Source organism: Melospiza georgiana, chromosome Z (assembly GCF_028018845.1).
Source record: "Melospiza georgiana isolate bMelGeo1 chromosome Z, bMelGeo1.pri, whole genome shotgun sequence".
Classification (NCBI taxonomy): domain Eukaryota; kingdom Metazoa; phylum Chordata; class Aves; order Passeriformes; family Passerellidae; genus Melospiza; species Melospiza georgiana.
In genome coordinates, this window is record NC_080465.1 from 65,039,902 (window position 1) to 65,060,134 (window position 20,233).

At 38.6% G+C, this 20,233-nt stretch overlaps 1 protein-coding gene across 1 annotated transcript; it reads right to left on the reverse strand.

The window, feature by feature from the left end:
* Positions 1–69: 69 nt before the first annotated feature.
* ARSK (arylsulfatase family member K) lies at positions 70–20,220 on the reverse strand. The gene is made up of 8 exons (XM_058043219.1): positions 19,953–20,220; positions 15,814–15,943; positions 13,741–13,900; positions 10,900–11,182; positions 7,276–7,447; positions 5,200–5,424; positions 2,170–2,394; positions 70–2,088 (listed from the first exon to the last, which is right to left on the reverse strand). The coding sequence occupies exons 1-8, from the start codon at positions 20,106–20,108 to the stop codon at positions 1,820–1,822; spliced, it is 1,620 nt and encodes a 539-aa protein (XP_057899202.1). The 5' UTR covers positions 20,109–20,220; the 3' UTR covers positions 70–1,819.
* Positions 20,221–20,233: the final 13 nt, after the last annotated feature.

Here is a 20,233-nt window from a genome sequence, read left to right on the forward strand (position 1 = left end):
ACTGACAAAAATACAATTTTCCCTACATTTTAAACATTCATTCATTAAAAAGCACACACACAAAACACATCCAGTTCACCATAATTTTATTTTACTCCATTTTGGACAATGTACTGCATTCTGTCCAGACCTCTGTAAAGTGAGAAAATTTTGCTATTCTTTTTTCTCTGGAACAAATTTTCATATGGATATAAATACTTCCTCTAATTATGCAGGCCATTTATTTTGTTTAAGTAACTTCAGCTGTACCTGAACTCATTTTAGTAAGAATTATAATGGCATGTGCTACAGGGTTTCAAGATTTTTTAACTCTGTGTGGGAAGTTGCTCACAAAATGAGTGTGGAGCCATCAGAAAATATGTCTCATTTTTACGTTTATTTTTACTGGCTTACTGCTACTACTGAGCATTTAATAACAGCTTCCAGAAAACATTATGTATGAAGCATGTCATTCTGAACTGGTATATAGCAGCAATGATGGTGACCAAGAATTAGCAAACCTAAGCACCGCTGTAATTACATATTCCCATAAGTGGAAGAGTTGCTACCTAAATCTTACCTTCTTCCAAAACTACTTTCTTTTTGTCAGGTCACTGGAAAAATGGGAAACAGTATTTTTCTGTTAACTCTTCCTGCAAGTTTCAATTGTGTCTCCACTGTGTACATTTTAGGTTTCAATTCTCCACTCGCTGATGTGCATTAAAGCATTTACTTGCAGAATCTAACTGCATTCAAACAGTTTTTATTTTATGTTATACAAATCACACTGTCATTTTTCAGAGAACTGTTCTGTTCATAGTCTTGGCAAGAAGGGTTTTTCTTTTTAATTTATGATGATGAGCAGAGACGAGCAAGAAATTAGCAGGCAGACCTTGCAAACATAGGGAGTCAGTCACATATATAGTTAAGCACTTGCATGAACCTCATCTATGTTCAGACCTGTACTGGTTGCCAACTTTTTGATGAAGTCTATTCAATCTAGACTTACAATACACACAGGAAATTCCACTATAACTGGTACTTTACTTCACTAAGTTTTATAATCCTTGCTTTTCCTTATAAATAGAAGTTCTTATTGAGTTTGAATGCTTAATACTCAGGACTTTTGCAATTAGCTAAATATTAACTAAATATTACACACAATTAGTATTTGCACACCACCCTTTCTATATACACTTACTTACACCTACAGAATAAAACTCTAGTTTTAGAGTGCTGGCTAAAATTTTAGTGCTGGCTAGTTATATAAAGTGCTCCTTGCTGTCACAGACATATTTTATGAAAAATCCTTTTGCCAAGATTTTTTCTCCTGAGAAGCTGAGAAGCCTCAAAGGAAAAGAAAACCAATAATTATCTGCTGCTGTGGAATGCAACAGATGCATCATCTTTGATTGGTCTGACGTGGCTGCTTTTCATTGATGGCCAATCACAGTCCAGATGTCTTGGACTCATTGGTCAGTCACAAGATTTTATTATCATTCCATTCCTTTCCTTCCTTTCAAGCCTTCTGATGAAATCCTTTGTTCTATTCTTTTAGTATAATTTTAATATATAATTTTCTTTTAATATAATATATATCATAAAATAATAAATCAGCCTTCTGAAACATGGAGTCAAGATTCTCATCTCTTCCCTCATCCTGGGACCTCTGTGAACACCATCACACTTGGCTTTCTGACACAAAGCAGTAATGGTTCAGTTATCTTTACTTTCAAGAGGTTATATAATAAAATAATTATATCATTTGAAATACAGCATAATATTACAAATGCACTATGTTTTTATCCTCATTCATATGAAATCCCCAGGTTGTCCATATCTACTTACCAAGCCACTTGTCAATTGCATTCTCATACTTTTTTTGGTCCTTTAACCAGTCTTGATGCCACCTAAGGTTTGCAATAACACTTGAGTAATTTTGACCCAAACTTTGTTTCCAACTGATAAACTGTTGCTTGTTGTACTCATGAACAGAAGAAGAAACCTTTGGATAGTTTACTATAGAGCGAAGTATTTTGTCCAAAGAATGTACAGTTACTGGGAATTTTATGGCAAGATTTGTAAGCTCATCTGGATCAGCAGTAAGGTCTGCAACAAACAAAAGTCAGTTAAGATTCAATTTGCACTAAAGTTAATTAACAAGTTAGTCAAGATATAAAAGCAGCATACCAAAGAGCTGGGGCAGTACTGAAGAGCCATCCGAGTAGGTGATGTATTTCCACTTGCCAGTTCTCAGCATATACACAGAGGAATTCACATTGCACCCGTGGAACTCACTCAGCACCCATGAGGGCCGAGGTCCTCTGGGTGACACCTCACTCTCAGCCTTTTCACATAGCAGCGGTATAAGAGAATATCCACTGAGGTTCTGTGGCACAGGAATTCTTGCTATATCTAAGGAAAGATAGACAAAACCAAAATGTTACTGCAGTTTTCAGTTTTAAAAAACTCTAACACAATGCAATCAATGTCTGAATGTTGATAATAAAATGTGCTGTCCTAATTATTATCCCAAAATACATAATAAAAAATACCTTAAGGAATTTCCCAAGGCAAGCTGCCCAGCATCTTGATCAAATGTATCATCTATGTATAACTTTAACATTTAACAGAAGTTTGTGAAAATTATCACAATAGTCTCCTTTGACATTTGGTGCTGTTTTATTCCTTAATCACGTTTGCAAACATTTCTCCTTTGCTCTGACTATATCAGGCAGAAGAAAAAGAATAATACAGCATGAAAGGGCCCTAAAAGCTCCACACCCAACATGTTGTAGCTGTTTATTACTTGAACAATAATGGTGCTAAGCTCATCTGTAGCATTCTTCATTAGTGAATAATGAAATGCTTCATAAAAGGTGGCCTTTATTATCAACTATAACTGGTGGGGACACTTGCTTCTCTGGCAGGACTGGAGAAAAAGATGATATTTGAGGCGGTATAATCAAAGTGCATGTACCGAAAACATTGGATGACTCCACAGCCTACCAGATGGCCACTAGGAGATGCTGTAATATCCATAAGCTCTGCAGCATCAACTTATACCACAAGTTTCTCTAGCTCCCAAAGATCAGGTTAAAAGACTGCAAAGGGTTTTCAGAAACATTCTGAAAAACATAGCTGAGAGTCCCAAGCATGTCCTAAAAACCATGTATGATAGTACTGCTATTTTTAATCACCCCACTACACATTGTTTATAGTAATTCAAAATTCAAAACTTTCCATTTCACAAAGCACCGTGACAGTATTTAGTCTGTTCTGTGTTGAGTGATCATACTCTGTGCTTATAAACTGCTCAAAGGTGACTCTTTCCTTCATCAGCACACATCTTCCTTTTTGTCCTCTGCCCAGCCAGCATCTGACAAAGTACTAGGAAGACCCACAACGTGTAAACCCAGCAAGCAGCTCTTGATCATGCATGGGCAAAAAAAATTTTGAACAAATACACAAGACATTCCAACAAACGAAAAAGGGATATGGGCTCTTCTGTCATCCTAAATCAGTAACACTATTACTTGCAGTAACTGGATTTTCTATGTGTGAAGCATGTTCCAGCCATTCAGCATCTCCTGCTTTTCAAATAGAGAGCCAAAGGTATTTCCACACCAACCAACAATGCTAGTGCTGCCTGGAGATTATGCCACATCCTGTTACAAAAAGCAAGAGCTGTTTCAGGTCCAACTGTACATTCCTATCACACAGATTCTGCTGGAATCAAAACATTTGCACTTATTCTCAAAGCCAGTGCAGGAGGCAGTCTTGACCAAAGCATTTGGATGGCATCTTAAGAGAGATTATTTCCCTGTGACAATCCAAAGCAAAGCCATTAAATTTCTCACAAAAACAGACTTGAAATCTGTTTCCTCACTAGTCAGCAGCAGCATGCAGACTGAGAACATAATACTTTATAGAGATGGCTCTTCAGGTTTTCATTTTCATCATACATGCCTTTTTGACATTGAGAGTACAGAGAAGGGAAACTGCCAGAACAGAAGGAATGAATTATGCAACAAAGTTCTGGGGAAAAAAAGCACAAACAAAAAACCCCCAGGGGGAAAAGACAGAAGGTTGTTAAACCATCTGACCAAATATGTCACTTGGGAAAGAGAAATAAATAAGAGATTTTTAGCTATTTACATAGGATAACATAACTTGTATAAGATCCACATGTAGTACAGATATATATACATAACAAATTGATGCCAAAATTTGGAAGAGAAAGCCACTCAGATTTTATATCCTATTTTTCCCTGGATATCTGGTTCAAAAGTTTTGAGAAGACATAAACAGATAAATAACTTCTGTTTACTTTTTAGAAAATCAATCTAAAACTATATAGAAGTGGATTTTTCACTGATATTTATTGCTGGATGTACAGTTTTATTCACTCATGTTCTCCAAGTAATTGCAGTGTACATGTGACACAAGCCTTCCAGATTGGTTAGAAAAAAATATTTCTTCTGATTGGAAGCCTAAAAGATCACAGATAAAGCCTCAAAAGATAACTTTACCAGATGTTTAATTCCAATTAGAATTGTCTCTTGCATGATTTACCACAGATAACTGTTTAAAAATTCCCTCCTAAAAGTGATTTCCATCTAAGTAATTTAAGTTCAGTTCTTTTTGTTTTATTTTCTGTCCAATACTGAGTATTTTCATATCTCATAAGGTAAGAATGGATATCCATTATCACATCTTTATACGTGTGCCCAGATCATTTTTACATTTCCTATACAAACCTTTCATCACACTTCTTCCACATGACCCTTCGTAAAAGACATTCCTTTACTAAGTTAGTGAACCTGTCCTCCTCCTTTCAAGTTTAATCTCATCTTTGGAGGCATTTACACTGTAATTTCTACAGTAAACTGTTGAGTGTGAAGGCTAGCAAGGATTATTCATATCCAAAATGGGCTTTATTCCTTTTTTTACTAACAAATATTCCTATATATAATCAGTCAATGTAATTATGTGTAAGACAGTTACCATAATAAGGAAGACAATCAGTTTCTTTATTTTTTCATCCATTTTTTACTTTTTCTGTTAAGTCCATATATATGGTCCGCAGATAAATTATCTCCAGTAGTGTTACTGTGTTGTGCCTCAAAGTCGAGACATCATTCTGACTATTATGATACAAATGCAGAATAGTAATGGTAACAGGGAAAAAAAATCGTCACCTGGAATTACTTAACTCACCAAGCATAGTAGGATAGATATCCACAAGAGATACTACGTTTGGTATTTGTTGCTGTTCTCTTAAACCTGGTCCCATAACTAAAAGAGGAATGTGGGAACTTCCCTCATACATGCTCATTTTATAAAACTGACGGTGTTCCATAGCAAGTTCTCCATGATCTGCAGTGAATATAACAATTGTTTTTCCAAGAAGCCCAGTATCTTGCAGAGCTGAAATAATCTCTCCTGCAACATCAAAAAGATACTGAAAAGGATACATTCAAGATATTTCTTTCAAGGTCTGTACCTGCAAAGCAGCATGCAAATTTCAAGGAATTCTCCTAATCCAGTCGAGGAAACTCCTCTTTTGTTGCACATATATTTGTGCAATGAAAAGAGAACATATACTCCTCTATTTTTGTACGTACATTTGTGCAACAAAGACAGGGCCAAGATCAATGAAGATGGTAGTTAAGCAAAGCACTTAGGCATCATATTGAAACTTTAGGATGACTCATGCCTAAACATACTAGTTAAAAGATGTTATAAAATTACAACAGCAGTGCAGTTACTTTGCAATCCCTTATTTCCTAAACCTGTAAGGCTTCCATTGTTTCATTCATAAAACGAGGACGAGCAATTCTGTGTCTTTTAATTCACTTTGCCAATCTAACACGGTGTCCTGGTTTAGGTCATATGCCTAAAAGATTAGCTTATTTGGTCTATAATTTCAAATTCTTGTTCATTCATGGTCACTTTTCAAATAAAAAAATAAAATGCTGTAAATTAAGACCAACTTGCATTGTAAATTTTTTATCTGTAGACCTGCCTGCAATGTCTGAAGAATTCTAAATGTACAATTAATTATTTCTTCTCAACTTTCAATAATGTGCTTTTAAGGGACATTCCAAATGTAACTTTATTCTTCAGCCAATGTGTAACAATTGTTATCCAGTCTACACATTTTAAATCAGACAACTTAAGCCCTAAAATTTATCTTTTCTTCCACCTCAGCTTTTACAGTCCCCTTCACCAAAGTGTTTCCATTATTTCAGTTAGCACTTAATCAAAGAGATTTAGTTTCTCTTGTACATGGGTATCCTGGGTACAGAGGAAAAGAAGGGTGGAATTTCCAGCACTATTTAATAACATTACCACCTATGTCATGGAGGGGGCATGGTTTTCAGCAGGAGACACTTAGGTGTGTTGTAGGCGATTAGTTTTACCTTCGTGCTGGAAACGCGTGAACTGCTCCCTTAACTGTTGCTAAAATCAAGGGAGGCTGTAACTGTTTCTAAAACTCTGACAAGCTGTAACTATTCCTGGAGCAGCAGGAAGATGCTGCTGCCACCACTGCTGCTAGTGCTTCTGCCACTGCTGCCACTGTCAAGGCCAGCACTTACAGAACCCTTTATGTGGATTAATTAGGTCTCCAGGCTTTGTTTTGTCCCTGTTTTCCATTGTTTCCTCCAGGCTGGAGAAAGGATAATAAATTGCAGAAACTATTTTGCCTCATTGCTTCAATTTTTCAGAGCTGCATGGTCCAGTGCGGAGGAGATGGAGATGACAGGTGCCATCTTGCCTTTGTCTGGGAAAACCACACTACGTACTCTTTTTGGGGGGTGTTTTTGCTTTTTAGTTGGTGAACACTCTTCCTCTTGGTGGAGCACGCTCCTTTTGAGTCCTCTTTTATCTATACAGTCTTTATTACAAGATTTTGGTAAAATTGTTGCTCCCACTTCTGGTCTCTCCTAGTATTTCCTGTGCTGGGAAGGGGATGGAGGAGGAGGGGCAGCTTGCATGGGGTATTTTTCTCCGTGGGTTTTAAACCAGAGCAATGGATCATGCCATACTTTGCTGCAGTCAATGGCTTTCTACAGAGCTTCAAACTACTGGCTGTGATTACTTTTCACAGTGCTCCCAACTCACCTAAAAGGGTATCCCCTCATTTATCATATAGATTGAACAAGCAACTTCCACAACTTACTCCCAGATGTTTTGTTTTCTATTTTTTTCCTCCAAAGATCAGCCCTATCAGCACTTTCTTTAAAAAAAATCAGAACTAGAAAACCCACTGTGTAATAAAACATTACCTACCCAGCATGGCATCTGTCTCTGCACACATAGCATAATAAAATGCTCTAATATTTCTGACTTCTTCCTTTGTAAACTCTCCTGTGCAATTCTTGGTGTACGATGAGTAATAGTCTACAGGATGCATCTCTGAAAGAGAAGACCACTTGGGTATTTTAATAGCTTCATAATTTACCTAAGAAATAAAGAGAAAATTAACATTACTTTAGCAACTGAATTTAACAAGTTTTTTAATACAGATTTAATTTTAAAAAGTATAGCATAAATTCACAGTTCTCAATTTATGGCCCAGGAAACAGTAGCTGCTTATTTGTTACACCATGCAGCTACCTCCTCCATAGTTCACCACAGTTCCACAGGTAAATTGTTTTTTAAAAACCTATGAAAATCAACTAGAAACTAAGGCTAGGAGCCACAAATATGTGCTTCACCAACTGCTGTATATTTTTAAGAGACATATCACAGAACACTCTTCTAGAGTAGATACAGAATACCAGCAGAGAGTCTTTGTAACTGTAGAATAAGTATAAACCTATGGATCTAAAAGATTGGATGTTATGTGGGACTAGAGAACAACATGGAAAACCATGTAGTCTGGGAAAGCCTCCAAGACAGTGATGACAAGTCTTGGCAACTTAATAAAAAGAACTCACTACATTAATCCAATTTTCCAGAACTTTCTACATGTTTCTACATATGTCAATCCATTTAGTTATAAAGAAATGTAACATCAGTATGAAGCCAAAATGCCAATCTATTTGTATATTCAAACTATGCGTAGTCACAGATATTGTCTGCTTCAGTACTGTCTTTAGAGTCGTGAAATTTGACATACACATTTAGCCTTGGCTGTCATACTTGTAAATATTCCCTTAAATAAAAGGGAACTTGAGGAATTTCCTCTTGTACCTTCACTTGTTACTTGGAGGAAAAGCCAGCCAGCTAAACAAGTTGATATATCTGCAAGAGTTCTACTGCTCACAGAAGTAAAACCTGGCTTTGTAACAGTCAAATAGATACAACAAAATGTAAGTTTCCTTAGGATCTATAGAAAACACACTGCTAGAAAAAATCATTAAGATAAAATAATAATGCTTCAGTCATTTTCTTACTGCTCAAGGTCCTTGGCTACATTTTGGAGTTACATTTTGGACTTTGCAAATGGCATTTATTAGCTGCTTAAGAGAGCAAAAAGTATTCCTTTCTATCCATGACTCTTTTCTACAGGACTTCAGTCTAGTTTTAAATATTCACAAAGCCACAATCCCTTTGTCTGTCTATGGTAATGTCCTGGGTTACCCAACATGTTACTGTATTCCATATCTATCTGTGCCATAAGATTGTTACTGTGCCTTTAAGACCTGGAGCATGGCTGGAACCAGAACTGCAGGGCAGCTGGGAAATGCCAGTCCCTTCAAAAGGTCAAGAAACCCAAGGCGACTTCCTCTTCTGCTGAAGGAGGAGACTCCACTTCAGAGGGGCCTGATATGGGTGAGTTTCTGGGCTTCCAACTGTAGCAACTTGGAAGAACTGCATTTAGTGAACAGAAACTGTATTCCCAGTGATCTTTGCAAACTCCATAGGCAGTGAAGCTTGATCAGGGGGTGATCAAGCCCATCAGTGTCCAGAGACCAGTTTCCCCTGCTCCCTTCCTGAGCACACCAGCAGATCAGAAGGCACCAGCACCAACACCAGTAGAATCCGGCTGGTGCAAGAGGAAGCAGCGAACAGCGGGGCTGACCCCACATGTGCCAGAACTTCCCATCTGCCACTAGACCTTCATAATCTCCAACCTTCCCAGGAGGGTTTGCTGCCATCCATCCCCTTTGTCTCTTGGAGTGCATGGTGGCAGGTGCCACCTTGGAAAGAGCCTGACACCACTTTCCCTTTGCCCCCCGCAGACAGTCAGCAGTGGGGGGCTGTCAGATTAGAAGGGAGCTGCGCCCCACCAGTTCGGGATCTCTTTGTTCCTGTGGAGCTCTTGGGATCCAGCAAGTTTGTATCTAGTGATTATTCACTGCTATTTTTTGCATGTTGCCGTTTCACTTGTTAGTAAACTTATGTTTTCACTTGTATCTATTGGTATTGGTTCCTTATTGGTGGAAAGGGATTGGTTGAAACTAAGGGGAGGAACTAATTTCAGAATGTCTACCTCTTTGAATTGTCTTAAACCAAGACACATAATTCACAACTAGGAAAGAAGCCACATGCCCTGAAAAATGACAACTTTTGTGAAACACAGGGGACCATCTGGTTGACAACACAATGTTTCACAGACATACGTGTTGATACTCTGCTCTGTATTACAGCCCAAATAAACAGGACATTTAATTCAGTTATTCACCCATGTGATCAAACTTCTTCATGAGATTACCTCTGTGATTTTAAAAGACTGTTTCTTCCATGACCAAAAAAGAGCTACATTGCAGAAGAACTGGCCAATGGTCAGTAAATGGTAATATGTGGCACAAGGCAGTATGTATACGCAGTGGTGGGAAGGAGCCCAGCAAACTGTGCAGTTAAGGTATTCTGACTGGATAAAAGATGGCAAAAATTTGTCAAAGATGTTATAAGTGTTTGTGACTCAAATAAAACACCTATGCTTCCCAAGATACATCTAACCTAGCAATCAGCACCCAGAAAGTTTTCCTTAATAACTAAGCCAGATCTCGCTTTTTGTAATTGAAAGGGCTTTTTTCCCAAGTTCTTACTCCCCCCACAAACTTCTCACCATTCCCAGAAGAACCTACAACCCTCACTATCATGAAAAAAAATTCACATCTCTCAACCTTCGTTTGTAAATCCTTTTTTTCTAAGTATTTGTATTTTTGGCACACCTAGATAAAGATGTTTAGCAGTTTTGTTGTGGAAAAGGCCACAAGTTACATAAATTGCATACAGAGGGTTTTTTTGAAGTATAAAGTCTTATCAACCTAATTCTAATTCTAATTCTGCAGCTGCAGAGAGTATTAATGCCTTTCTGCAATTAAATCTATTGTAGTAAATTTGTATTTTATGGCAGTTAATGTCAACTGGAAACTATACAAGACTGAAAAAAGTATCTCTTCTTTGGAATGAAGTGCAATATTTTAGTTTTACACATACAGAGATAAGAACACTTTCTTGTGCTGGAAAACATACAGCAGCACAGAAGAAGTTAACAGAAAAGGAAGACTTCTGTTGTGTCTTATGTTGCTTTATTTTCTAGGTCCATACTGCAGAAAAAGTCAATCTTTCACTGTAAAACTCAGACAAAATTATTACATATAGCATCATTTCTAACAAGCAAAATACAGAATGTTCGTAACATTAAGGTTCAGACCATTACCAAAATTAATTTACAGCTATGAAGAGCAACAATCTCATTTTTCTTAATGTGTTTCTAGCTATTGAACTCTGTACTTATCGATTCAATGACTACTGCTAACAAACCTTTTCCCACAACAGAGAGAAATTTGTTACTTGTATTTTCTTAGCCTTTAGTAAGAAATCTAATATCTCATTCAAGTATTTTCTTACTGTGTAGTGATATATCAAAACTGGGTCTATCTTGAAAAATCAGGAATAAAATATTGTATTAAAATACAGTTATTAATAAACTAGCATTTAAATTTTATATTCACATACCTTTTCAAGCCAATAGGGAGATGTTAAAAATGTAGAGGATCCAAAATTTTCTCCTGCATAGGGTGATGGATATGGGTGTGGTAAATTTAGTCCCAAGTAAAGAATAAAAGGTTGAGTAAAGTTAACAGCTTCTTCCTTTATCCAATTTACTGCTTTATCAGTATTCTGCCAATCTTTTTCCATTACTCTAAACTGCTTCCTATGGCCTGTAAGTTTCACCATGGGTCTTCCTTCTTGTCGGAGCAGGAAGTTAACATCCCTAGTCCAAGCTTCCACACGGTTACTGAAAATACATACACAAGTCACATACTCAACAGAAAATGTTTTCTTCACTTTTTCTCCAAGCAAAAAGCATTATGAATTCCTGAAGAACTTCCCCTATACTTTCAATTGCAATCTATTTGCAATACCTGCAAAAAGGAGAATTGTTATTCAATTGAGCAATAATGATTGTGCATCTATTTTATAATCAGACCTTCAGACTTTTTATGTCTTCTTCTGAATCTTTTTTCTTATTTATTACCCATTTATGTCAGAATGACTCTTGTCACATCTACAAAATAATACTTAGAAATACCATTCCATCCTGTGGACCTCTCTCCACTTTTTGGCACAGATTCACACACTATTTATTTGTAAACTGGGCCAGAGATTTTTATGTGAAAGAGTATAGTGGGAAATAACTTTACTGGTGAGGCTGCCTTTAGAAACAACATTCTGAATGTGGCTTGTACTATTAATTAAACACACTTTAGACAAAAATATGTAAGAATTATTTCTCTTGTATAAATCCTATCAAACAATAATAGAAAAGAATGTAAAGAAAGCAAGAAGGAGGGCAAAACGGCAACATTTTAATGACAAAATATTTTTGAACATATTTTCTAACGTCATGGCAATTGTTGTCTCTCTAAAACACTAAAAAAAATCTGAGTCGCAAATGTCCTTGTTTCTTTGCTAGAGTGAATGATGGTGGACATTGGTAAGAGGCAGACCACCTAAGACCTTGACTAATCTTCATCTTGTTCATGGCAACTTCAATATAACCAAGAAATTACAAAGGAAAGTATAAAACTGCTCAAAGATTGATCACATCGAAACACAGCATTATTACTGTTTAAAGAGCATCTAACTAGTTTTATCCCCAAAGGAATTTTACCAAAGCACTTTAACTTCTAGAAAAGCTATCTGTAACAATTTTTTTATTGTTTTAACTTCTTGTTTAGGCTCACACTCTCAACCTACACAGGCTTAAATAAATTACTTAGAATAATATAGGGTATCTGGTTTACAGAGTAAGCATGTTCCATAAACATTAAAATGAAATTATGATAAAGGAGTGTGTGGGTGTGTCTAATTGTACCTAATGTCATAATACTGATTTATACAGAAAAAAAAATACTACGTAGGCCATAGGTCAATCTGATTATCCAGTCAGACTGAGATTAGGATCAATTTTAAAGAATCAAATCCCCTCATAACTAAAAAGGAAGCATTAAATAACTCTGACCTGTTTGTCATTAAAGAAAAAGCTTCTCTTTATTATTATTTTAACAACAGACATTATTATTAGTCAGTGAGACAGAGCATGTTCATAAAAACAACACAGAACGAAGATTCCCCAGCAGCCCATGGAGAAGATGGTGAGGAAGGCTGTACCCCTGCAGTCCATGAAACAGATATCCACTTGCAGCCTATGAAGTACCCCACACCAAAGCAAATGGATATCCAAAGAAGGCTGTGATCCTGTGGAAAGCCTGCACTGGACTTCCAGCAGGACCTGTGGACCTGCAGGGAAAGGAATGCAGGCTGAAGCAGGTTTACTGGCAGGACATGTCACCCCCTAGGGAGACCCACACTGGAGCAGTTTGTTCCGGAAGGAGTGAATCCCATGGAAGGAACCCATGCTAGAGCACTTTGTAAAGAACATAAGCCCATGGGAAGGACTCACTTTGGAGAAATCAGTGGGAGAGGGACCCCACACTGAAGCAGAAGAAGGTAAGGGGTTTTCCCTTAAAGAGGAGTGAGTGACAGAGACAATATGTCATGAACTGACCACAGTCCTCACTCCCAAATCCCTGTGAGTAGATGTAGTAGAGAATTTGGAAGTTAAGCTTAGGTAGAAGGGTGGTGGAAAGGTGTTTTAAGATTTGGGTTTACTTCTCATTGCCTTACTCTGGCTTCTAATTAGCAATGAAAGAAATTAATTTTCCTAAGTTAAGTCTGTTTTGTCGTGTACCTGAGTGATCTCTCTCAGTCCTTATCTTCATCAAGTCGTTTTTTCTCCTTCCTGCTCACTGGAGGAGGTGGAGTCACAGAACAGTTTGTTCTATCATGGTGGCCCTGGTGTGTCCATCTGGGGTCAACCCACCACAACAACACAAGTCTTTGAACACTTACGGCCTTCAAAAAAAACCCTCAAAACCTCTGACATTTTGTGACAGTAGGCTTAATATTTAATTATTATAGATATGGGGTTTCATTCTGCTTTTCCTACACTGTTAGTATTACCAGGAAGTCAGGAAGTCTTAAGGCAAGGCAAAAACAGTTTATGAATTTCACTTAGGGAGCAATAATACCAGTGTTAGAAAATAACCATTCACGTTGGGCAAACCAGTTTCTGTATTACCTTTCAACTACAGGTAAAAGCCAACGTACAGCTGCAAGAGATAGACTTGCTTCTCCATGAAGTTGCAAGACAGATCTCTGCCAAGCACCCAACACAATTTCTTTTAAGTTAAAGCTACTATCATTTCACCTGGAGACTGAAACCACGCGACAGCACACTACATGATTTGCTCACTGCTGCCCATTTCACAGCAGGAGAATCAGCCTGATTACCTTACTGAATGATGTCCAGAAGTAAAGTCCAATTTCCCAAACTTCTGCGTATGGTAGCCATGCTTCTCCATGAGATCCATCCATGTTACATAATCTGGATCTAGACCTTTGAAGTTATTCCAAGATTCTGTTATATGAGTGAAAAGACCACTCCACATAGCTGGGGGAAAAAATGATGAGTGATTAGTACTCCCCACCTATAAGGTTGGGAAGGGATTAATCTTCTCATTATTACAGAGGTAAAAAGTCCAAACTGTGATACAATAGAACAAGGAATACAAAGTATTACTCTTACAAATCTTATTTCATTATCAATACAAGTTTCAAAATTTACTCGAATAATCTCCAGAATTGCAGAAGAAGGTCCTGTCTTTCCAGGTACTATGCAATCATTAAATCAAGCTGTAATTAGATCAGAAAATATTCTTCTTGATTTCTCAAAGAATCTGTTAGCACAGATCCTGATTAAACAATGTCGTATTTACATGTGTTTCAGAATGTTAGTTACCCTTATTACAGTTAAATTTAATGCAAATTTAAAGTTAAGTATATTTGTGGAGAGAATTACAATACAGTATTCTCATAAATACAATATGCCCTCAATTTTATTCTTTTTAGGTAATCTACTTCACTACCACTTGCAGAAACAAAGTGAGAATATTAAAGAAGATACCAAGAAGAAAGGCAATCAAGACAAGAGTTGCAAAGGAACTATGAGGAAAGATTTTAAAAGTGAATTCCTATTTCTTTGCAGCTTATAAAGAATCATTCACTCTTTCCAGTGCTAATTCAGAGTTAAAGGTAGTTCCAAAATAGAACTAAGTCACTTCACAAGCAATAGAAATATCCTTTAAGCAAAGTGCATCAACCCCATATGGCAATACCAGTCCTTTCCCCACCCCAAAGCCCTCCTTCCCACTATATCTCTTCTGGTATCATCCCTGACACCTCCACAATAGATGTACCCTCAGCTCCTTGAAGGTATCCAAGCTCCTGGCTATGCAAAAGATATCCTGCTGGTTCAGAGCCCCACATATGAGCTCAGTAGTCACAGCTACCTACAACACTACACAAGTGATTAGTTTAATTCCCTATGCACTTTCTTTCTCACAGGAGTACTAACCTGCCATTTGCACAAACTTCTTAAAATTTAATAACATTAAGTATTGGTCTTAGCAATAAAAAATGGCTGAAAGACTCAAGCATCAAGAAAAGGAAAGGAAGGCTGACTGCTTGTTCATGTAACGTCACTTAAAATGTGACCATGAGAAAAAGAAATGGGGACTAGGTAATCAATAAAGAGACTATTAAAAATGTAACATTATATATGACTGTCTTTATCTGCTGCTTCTTTCAGTGTATGTTTTGAGAGAGAGGAGGACCTTTCTATAGCTAGATCAAGGAGTATTTAGATTTTACACAGATTAAGCAGGGTCTTTTCAACAATTGAAAAAGGTAGAAATGTTTTAAGATGTAATCTTTGATTAAGGAATATAGTTTCCTTCTATCTTCCTAACAAATTCTGCAAGTGGGAAATTGAACACAGAACAAGAATCGCATTAAGTAAAGAAAAACATGGCAGTATTCAATTAAAGCTACTGAAAGATGCATCATGTATCTAGAAGACAGTGGAAACTGCTACCACTTTATTCAGTTATTATTATTTATCACTCTTTGCTGAATACATGAAAGATATTTATTAACTTTGTACTAGGAAGAGAGAGTAGTTCTGAGCGTAGTTTCAGCACTGCAGCAGAACAAACAGATGATTTATCTACAAATCCTGAAGATGTTTTAAAATCTGAAGCTTCAGTCCCAAAAATATTTGGGAGCTTAGACTTAATTGAAAAAATGAGAAACAAAAGAAAAAAGGAAGAAACATAAGAAACAGAAGAGATAAACAAATGAAAGAGAAGAATACCATAAGAATTCAAACAGAAGCTAAAAAAAAAAGGATCTTATTGAAAAACAAAACAAATCCCTCCCCATTAAATAATTTCAAATTTCCCATCATTACCACACATTTAAATTGACATATTGCAAGCATTTATCTGGTGTTTTGCTTGGTTTTACCTGCACGCGAAGGACAACAAATTGGAGAATTGGTGTAGGCATTGAGAAAGACAGTGCCACGTCTTTTCATAAAATTTATGGAAGGTAAATCCACAGTCTGATTTCCGGGGAAAAATGTCAAGCGTCCATCCTGCAATGAGACAAAAGCAACAATGCAAATGTTGCAAACTATCGGCCACATTAATTCATATATTTGTTACCATGGACTGGTGTTGCTCAAATGCTGCCGATTCTATACAGGTTTGGAAAACAGTGTTGAGAAGCCCTAAGTAGAACAATATAAAAAGGATCACTTTTAAAAAAGTGCAATGGAAATATTAACTGGGCTTCTTTATAGTAAAATTAATTCCACTGCATCACTATACATATTCCAAGCTCCAGTTCTTCAGGGGTGGGGTTGTACCATGACACATACAATGGGAATAGGTGCAGTGAACAATAAGGCTGGATCCCAATTTAGAGGTGCGCACTAGCACATATTTCTGTGAAACCATCATTGATTCCTCATCCTTTCTAAAGGTTTATCCATAGTACTTCTCTGTGAACTTATTTGAAACTATGGACTGGAAAAGGGATCAGAAAGCTAAAGAAAGGCTATTCTCCCACAGAAATCCCACCCACAATGGTTCCCTTTTGATACTTCCATAATGCTAATTTTGATGCTTTCATAATGCTTATTTCATTTCAATAACCTATTTGTTTAGACAGTTTTTTCAATCAGTAACTGAAAAAAGATTAAACATTTTGAATAGGTAATTTTACAGTAAAATATTATCATCACATGGAACCAGGTTTCATGCATATTTCATGTCACTGTGTCTCCTCTGTTACTTTTATTCCCTTCTTTGGTTGAATAAGATGAGCCAACACAGCCCTAGCCTGACTGGCTCTTCAGTGAACAGATAGGCAGCAGTGCATCTGCAGTTTTAACTGCAGAAAAATGTAATTCCCAGCATTTGGTTTCGGGCAGAAATACTCTTGGATAACCCAGCAATGTAGAGAGTCACTTCATTTGGCACCAGTAAAGCTAACTGCAGCATCCCAGCCTCTGAACTCAGCTCATATCAGAACATGCTAAATGAGCAATCACCTAATCTCGTATACTACTACAAATGGCATCTTGATCAAGCACTCAGTAGGACAAACTGGAAATGAAGCTGTAATACACAATAAGAACTTGAACAAAACTTTGGACTGAAAGCGCTCTTTAGAAAGTTGTCCTGGTTCCAGCCAGGATAGCGTTCATTTTGGCAGTAGCCAGGAGGGGGCAAGGCTAAGACATGGAGGTTATTGTGTAACACATGACATTTTCCAGGAACAGGGAAAGGGGTCCTTTCCAGGTCAGAGCAGTGTGGCAGCCAACAGGCACTGTCAGGCTCTGCATAGTATAGCGGTGAGCATTCAAATGTGAATTGCTCACCACTCTTGTACATTTTTGTTATTCATGTTATCGCTGTTACTGTTCTAGTAAATTGTTCTAGTTCTGCCGTTTCTAGTAAATCGTTCTGACCCCAATCCATGACCTTTATCTTTTGTGTCTCCCATTCTCTGCTCCAGCCTGCCGCAGAAGAATGGGAGGGGGACAGAGAAGTGAGCAAGTGGCACACGGTTTGAAGTGATTTCAGTGGGAATACTAAATTAGAGAATACTACTCCTAAACCATGACAAAAGTACTCAACTGCTGCGCAGTCCTGTCAACAACACACTATTAAATTTCTCCAACAAAGTCTTGTTTGAACAGCTGGAGACAAGAATTTCTTACATTGATACTGTGATACCATATTCAATGACACAGCAGCAAAATAACTCCGTATTCTTGGTGTCACAGTGCACTTAGGGTACTGTAACATGATTGTTGTTTCTACAAATGATAGGGTATTCAGTGAAAGTAGTAAGGCTGAGAAGGTGGAACTTAACAACTATTTCAGGAAATCCATCCCCTAAGAACTGTGTAGGATTTCCAGGTTTTGAAATACCTAAGGAAATAAAATTACTTCAACACAAACAAGCACCTTTCATGTAGAAACTTGAGCTGCATTGCAAGCAAAGCCTGTCATCCATCACACAGTAAATTTCAAGTAGCAATTCAGGAGCTGAATTGCCTACTAGCACATTTCAGCAGGAAACCCTTTGAATAGCACAATGCCTGGTGTGACACAGCAGCAGAAAGCTGGCTGTTCAAGTAAGAGGTCACTGTTCTGCAGGCCAAACACAATCCAGCATCACTGTGAAGAAAATTCTTGTCCTACTTGGCAAAATAGCTGTGATTCGTTCATAGGCAGTGTGACCCACAACAAAGGCAGGCATACTTTCTAATACGAACCCAGACCTTTTAACAGCTTGCAGGACTTCAGCTTTTTCCCAGAAAAACTGCTAGTTTCAACAGTACCCCATCCTTCCTATTGTCTACTAGTGATGTAATCAAAATGGTTAATCTATTTCTACCTTCAAATCAATATCAGAAACAAAGCTTACACAACACATTTCTTCTACTCTTCTTTGTATGCACTATGCAAAGATGACACTTTTCAAAAACAGCACCCTGCTCTTAAGTGTTTCCATAAGAATTCCACAAAAATTGTGGGTTTTATCTTTTTCTTTTTTAAGGGTTACCTCATTAATCACTGTAATACGGTTTACAAGAATCTCCCTGCTTAAAGGAGATATATAAAAGTTCACCTAAGCTTTGTCTGCAACCTCTGCTAACATCCGGATATAAAATGGACATTGACTAACCCTCACGATCTTTGATACTGTAATTTTAACTATTGGTAAATAGACTTCTATTAAAAGGTGAAAATTTGGAGAAAAAACCCACATATTATTTTGGAATATTAAGAGAGACTATTTACTGAAAATAAAACTAACAGAGGATAGAGTCAAAGGAAGGAAAGTCAATAAGGAGCTATTACATAAATAATGAAGAAGGTATTTCTTTGTCTTTGAAATCACAATGAATGTGTTTAAAGACAGGGTTTGAAAAAAGATAATACACGTTTACCAAATATTTAGGAGAAAATCATCCCAAGAAAAACAGGCAGCAGACAAGAAGCTTTTATCTGTGCAGTCAAGGAGGGAAGACCAAGAAGGTTAGGGATCAAACTTCCTCATAGTTAAAGAGAAGTGATGAAATGTGAAAGCACCTGGAGCTTAACACCACAGAGCTTATGTTTGATTCTACAAGGTGAGTTCAGGTGAGTTAGAGAAACCAAGGCTCCCTGGAGTAAAACACACCAAAGCATTCTTAGTATGCTGGTGGGCACAAAGAGACAACTGTGAAGATACACGAAGGATTAGTATTTGTGAGTGGGAAAATTTCTTTGTCTGAAGGGTAAACCAAATAATAAATCACTGTGATGAAGCTGCTACATGCCTACTGCTAGAGACACACGCCTGACAAGTTTACTGTGTTGTTATACCTTACAAGAGCCTCAATAAACCAGTACTTGGTACTCAGTAAGTCAGCAATTTCATCTGTGATTCTAGAAATTCGCTATCCCATTTGTTGTGGAGACTTAACAGCCACAGGACTTACAATGGGAAGGGTAACATGGTTTAGTGACCTTGCTTGCCATTAGGCTTTTCAAGCGAACCCGAAAAGCTTTGACTGTACACACCAGCCCTGCTCCAGGGACAGCTGCCCGGCCAGGGAGTCCTGCTGGCTCGTCCCCCTCCCGGGCGACAAGCTCTATGACCCCAGACCAAGGGAGCCACCTGCGCAGAGGTTTTCGGCTGCTGGGAAGCCCCTGATGCGAGCAATGCGCACCCTTCTGGGAAGCGGGCCGCGTCTGGGTCGGAACACTGGGGTAAACAGTCGGGGTGCGGCTGTCTCGTCGCACGGCGGGTACGCTGCTAATGCTGTTGCAGCCCCTGCCGCCGCTGCCGCTGTTGCTGCTGCTGCCGCCGCTGCCGCTGTTGCTGCCGCCGCCGCTGTTGGTGCTGCTGCAGCCCCCGCCGAGCCGCGGGCGCCCCGCGCAGTGAAATCGCGCTTGCACATGCCCGTGCCTCTGGCCTAGGTAATGCATCCATAGGGCCGCGGTGTCTCATCCTCGCTAGTTCCGTCCAGGCCACCGCCGAGGATTTCCACCCCCGCCCCGCCGCTACCTGTCAGCGTGTCCTTCCACGCCCCGATCACTCACCAAGGAGTCGCAGGCCACCAACACCACGTTAGATCGGGGCTGGTCCCCGGGGACGGCGGGCCGCGGCCTTGCTGCCGCCCCGGCGGCCATGAGGAGCAGCGCCACGCCAGCTAGCCCCAGCGGCTCGCCGTCTCGCAGCGGCCCGCAGTCTCGCATCGCCCCTCCACCGTGGCCCCCAGCTCTCTAACCGAGGAGCAGCAGCTCCGAAAGCAGATTCCGAGGCTCTGGCCACAGCGAAAGATTTGACCCAGCGCACGCTACCCGCTCACTGCGGCCTACAA